Here is a 5,403-nt window from a genome sequence, read left to right as displayed (position 1 = left end):
AAAGAAAGAAAGAAAGAAAGAAAGAACAGACTTACATAAGCAAACATGACGAGAAAGGGACTTTGAAGACTGTGCATTGACATGACATGTATTAGCAAATCAGTACATGTATGTGGTGCCATTTCTGGAATTATATTTCACCATCTTTTCAAACATTATTCCATGATACAACGTAATGAAAAACACTCTTAGTATATTGTGATTCAGAAGTAAGAGAACAGGTTAAAGAATAAAAAGTGCCTGATATATATGGAGACACCTTCTTGATTACACAAGATATGCTGCAATCGTGTGTGTATGTGCAAGACAGGGAAAGAGAGAGAGAGAGAGAGAGAGAGAGAGAGAGAGAGAGAGAGAGAATATCCCCTTGCTCATTCTTTGTTGTGCTGTGCTTTTAGCATTTTTAGTGGGATTAAACCTCATCTTCACTTCCTTGATAGTAGAAGGGACATGCGACACTAATGAACATCCACTCAACCACACAACATTATAGTTTTATCAGTTTTAAAATGAAGCTGTGTGCTATCAGTTTTTTCTGGTTTACTTTTAAAAATATGAATAACCACTTATTAGGTACTGTTCAAGGCAAATATATTTATCAAGAGAATATTAAATTATTTTGTAGAGATTAGACCTTGCAAAAATTACTCTCAGAATTTTAGTTTAAATGCATACAGCACAGAGAATAGCAAGCTCTCCTATACATGTTTTGAGAACATACTAAATTATGTGTAATGACTTCCTTCAAAGGTTGGTGAAGCTATTTGAGTCAGACTTCACAAATTTGGGATGCAGATTTAGAAAACTGCTGTTTTAGAATCGTAAGACACCATCCTTATAACTATTACAGGAATTTATTCAGCTTACAGAAAATTGGTATAATATTTAAATTCTCTGGATTTTGCTCATTTTATGAATAACCAAGTTTTGACAGCATTGGCCTAAAAAGAATTTACAAAACAACTTTGATCACGTCCTTACTTGAAATTTTAGCTTCAATTAACCACTTGCCTTCAGCTCACAATTTCTCATGTCAACAGTAACTCACTGCACTTGTACATTAGAGTAGAGTCTTGCCCATTTTTTTACGCAACAACTATTCAAATATCATTACTCTATACAGACAGAATAGTGTAGTTTGGGAAAGAAAGACATGTAGCAAGCAGAAACATCGAAAGTTCAAAGCTATCCTTATTGAATATGCCTTACTTCAAGACTTGAGTTCTTGGTTTGTATTTTTCATATATGTACTGGCCAATAGTTGAAAAGCAAAATAACCATTATTAAGGTAGTTTTGAAGCAATGGTTATAAAAAGGAGAACTGTTTCCAATCTTTATATTTTTAAACTTAATATACACTCAAATTTATCAAGCAGTAAAACACAATTTTAATGTACAGTAGTTTGTGTATTTGCTTTTTTGGTTGATTTAACATTTTTCTAAACATTTACATAGTTATAAATATGTCAGGCCCTTATTGGCTTCCAGGAATAACATTGTATTATCTTATTACAGTCTTTCAAAGGATGATACAATTAATATTTAGATGTTGGGTGATGTCCAGGTATCCAAAGGTATCATCAGGGTGTCCAAGAGCATGTACTTAGTTGTATGATGACCTCATTTTTTGGGGTGATTTTTCTCAGCATAGGACAGTTTTATTTATTTCTCTATGTTCAGGTAAAATACTGTACAAATTACCTTTTTTAATCCTTGACCAAAGAAGCAACTGATGATTCCTTATTTTGTATTAAACTTAAAATGATACTTGGACAAATAAAGAATACTAACTAGGTACACTGTGGTTATAAAGAGTCATATTAAACAACAGAATTTGCTTCTAATAATGTCAGACTCTCTAAAAATTTATCTTCTTTGGAAATAGAGTTCACATGCCCAATTCTCAGTAATGATTATAGTAATGACTATGGATCTCATAGTCATAAAATTTACATAAAACAAAATTCTTTGACTTTACTCTTCTGTTTCCAGTAAAGGAATTGAAAGGTAAATTGAAAGAGGCAATTTAACAAAGGAACAGTTATAAGAAGCAGAAGAGACTCCTAGGACGTGAGAAAGTACACACATACTGAAGAGATTTTAAATGTTACAGAAATAAACAGGAAAGAACTTCAAGAAATAAGAAAAAGTGAAACCATGCAACAATAATATTAGATATATTTTTACTATTTTAAGTTCCCCAAGAAATAGAACAACCTACAAGAAGATAAAAGTCTCACCAAAATAAATTTTAAAAATAAATAGGAAACCATGTATTGCAACAATAATTGTGTGTGAAAGAATAAAGAAAACTAAGACAGAGCTAACTATATATATGATATATATTCTCTTAATAAAAACAGAGACATTGTTTAATGCAAATAATTTTATTATGTATTTACAAGAAATCTGACATTGGGTAGAAGAAATACCTACAGTATCATTTTAATATAAAATGACAAATGACTTTAATAAATTAAAATGACCATTTTTACTGAAAAATTAAATAGTAATTATGTAAAAATAGTTTTAAATCATCAGGAATATATTTTAGTATACTGTTTAACTACAGCACAAACGAATTTCTTGAGCATCCAATAAATAATGGACATAACATTCATGTTTTCAAGATGTGATTTAACAGTAACTCTGAGAATGGGATTAAGTAAACTCAGAAAGCAAGCCACGTGGTTGTGATATTATGTATATTTAGTTATCAGTATGAAGGAAGACAGTGCTGTGATATTAGTCCATAATAAGTAATGGTACCCTGTTACCTTTTGTGGTGATGAGCAATGAATTGAATGAATCAAACAAGCCAAAATGATAGCTAAGGATGTCTACAGAACCACTCAGTATCGATATTACATTAAGAGATGAAGTTTAGATGGTGGTTTAGTGACTTAGAACATCCTAACCTTTTAAAATTCTTATAACAATATTTTAACCTTTAAATTCACAGGTCATGTGAAGTCAGTTATCATGATTTCACAGGTTAAAACATTATTAATTTAGATTTAATCTAGATGGAACCACAATAATAAGACTATTAATTTCACAAATAATGATTAGGCTAAAATAATTACACATAAAGAGTATATAATAAAGTACAAATGACTTATAGCCTTAAACAATTCGATACTTAGCTCTAGTGAGTTTTATTTAATAGGATTTACTAAATTGTATCATAAACGTGCAAACAGAAAAGGGCACAATTGGTTCCACTGAGATTGCACCAAATAACAACACATCAGAGGCAGGCTCTAACATATTCTGAGACTTGAAGAATGTAAGTTGCACCATGTGGATATTAAATGAGCTTCCTGCCAGAGAAACTCTGTTTAAGCCATTACCTGGATATTGACTGCAGAAAGTCGTCATTTAGGGGTATGTTCTTTCAGTTTTTGTTTTTTTGTTTTTTGTTACACGGGACTAACCACACCAATTGTGCTTACAGTTTCTTTTGTTTTATATTTACATTCATATAACATAAGTATCCGTATAAAAACTCATCAAGGAAACATAATTTTCCACAACAAAAAAGACCAGTACTTTGCCATGAAGTTATAATTCCAGTTATCCAAATACTCAAATGTTGCTTGTTTGATGCACAATAATGCAAAGTTACTGGCCACAGGAAGCATGAACCATGCAGCTGTTAATAATACAGGCTAAAAAAGATGAGGCTTCTTTGAAATCGACCACAAAAGGACACAGCTTAACTGCTTTCCCTTGATTGCATCCACTCCTTTGTCTGCATATACTTTTCTTGCCCCAACATGTATGTAAAAATGATCAGAAAAATTACTCACTCCAAGGTCACCTGAGCCACAGCGTCCATTGAACTGTATCCATTTTCCATAAAAATTTCTGTATACCGGCCCATCTTGATTGCTTCCAGCCATTCACCTACTGATCTGTAGGCCCCTGACCCCAGAGAACCATGCTCAGCCAACAAAGTAGATACCCTAAAACACAGAAAACAGAAATATTGCAAGGAATAAATGATGAATTTTGATCTGTACAAACAATGTTAAGTCAAATTCAAAGAATCTTCGGGACAATTAAATTATAAGGAAATATACAATCACTTGCATAATAAATAATTCAAAATAGAAGTGGGGAAAAACAAAAATAACTATTAGACTTTCATTGTAGACTGTGGATCTGGGCTTATAATAGAGAAATTATTAAATTTTCTGTAAAAAAATTATAGTTTTCATTGTTCATTTTTGATAGCATTAAATTATATTAAATTCATTATGTAAAGCTTTCATCTCCAGCTTGCCATAAGCTTGCTTTGAGTTTTCCAGGTTTCTCATACAAACATGAATTCAACAAAGCCGGAATAAAATTTTCTCTACCAAATTATTAAGTGTTTCCAATTACAGTATTTGATACAATAGTCCAGTTTTTGCTTGTTTTCATTTTTCCTCACAGTCTATCATAGTACATTTTATCCATATAACTTAAAAGTTTTATATTTGATCAATTCTTTTCCATCTATCACCAACTTCATTAAAGAAACCTTCATGGTAAATCTGTATGACTAAAGGCACCATGCACTTCTGACACAGAACCTGAAGGATCAAACATGATCTGATCTGAAAGTCCCATTCTGCCGTAAGTCAGGGAAGCATGCAAGGGAAGAAGGCAGTCGATAGTCCTACAACTGATGATGCCAGTGAATTACAGAATATCCATCATTGCACAATAACACTCACTATGTGTGCAGTGGTAATATTAACATCATGGTAGAAATCATCACCTCTCTAATTGGATTTAATTCAACAAATGGGAAATCATCCCTGGTACTGGAAGCCTACCCAATTACTCAGAGTTAATGAGATCATGGATCTTAGAGAAGAAATAATAACTGCCATTTTATGAAAGCAACATAATTACTAACTGCATCACAAATATTAAAGTTTATAGAAAAATATAGGTCTTTTCCTTCATCAAAGAAACTTCTCTTTGCAAAGAGTTCATTACAGAAATCCACAACTGATCAAAATTCAGAGAACAAGTGATCAGATGGTGCTCAGTACCAAATGGCACATCTTCAACACAACTCTTATATCCAGACTCCAAGAATTATGGATTAATTTAAGTTGTCAGAACTAGTTAAAAATTAGCCTGTGCTAATCGGCCTAACAGTTTATAATTAATATAAGACTCAGTGTGTTTCTTTGGAACTGAACAATTGTGGGACGGGTCAGAACAGAAACTTCTGTCTACAAAGAGATATTCAAATATAATTTATACAGCTACAGGATTCATCAAATCTTTTTTTTTTTTTGTTTTTTTTGTTTTTTCGAGACAGGGTTTCTCTGTGGCTTTGGAGCCTGTCCTGGAACTTGCTCTGTAGACCAGGCTGGTCTCGAACTCACAGAGATCCGCCTG

At 32.3% G+C, this 5,403-nt stretch overlaps 1 protein-coding gene across 4 annotated transcripts in view; it reads right to left on the bottom strand.

Moving 5' to 3' along the window:
* Positions 1–5,403, bottom strand: part of Epha5 (EPH receptor A5) — a 289,143-nt gene that overhangs the window by 6,291 nt on the left and 277,449 nt on the right. For all 4 annotated transcript variants that reach the window (XM_005359425.3, XM_005359426.3, XM_013350834.2 and 1 more), the window contains one exon: positions 3,813–3,968. In XM_005359425.3, the coding sequence (XP_005359482.1) occupies positions 3,813–3,968 (156 nt within the window). The remainder of the gene's footprint in view (positions 1–3,812; positions 3,969–5,403) is intronic.

Source organism: Microtus ochrogaster, linkage group LG1 (assembly GCF_000317375.1).
Source record: "Microtus ochrogaster isolate Prairie Vole_2 linkage group LG1, MicOch1.0, whole genome shotgun sequence".
Taxonomy (NCBI): Eukaryota; Metazoa; Chordata; class Mammalia; order Rodentia; family Cricetidae; genus Microtus; species Microtus ochrogaster.
The sequence above is the reverse complement of the archived record's forward strand: the minus strand, read 5'-3'. Positions and strand labels throughout refer to the sequence as shown.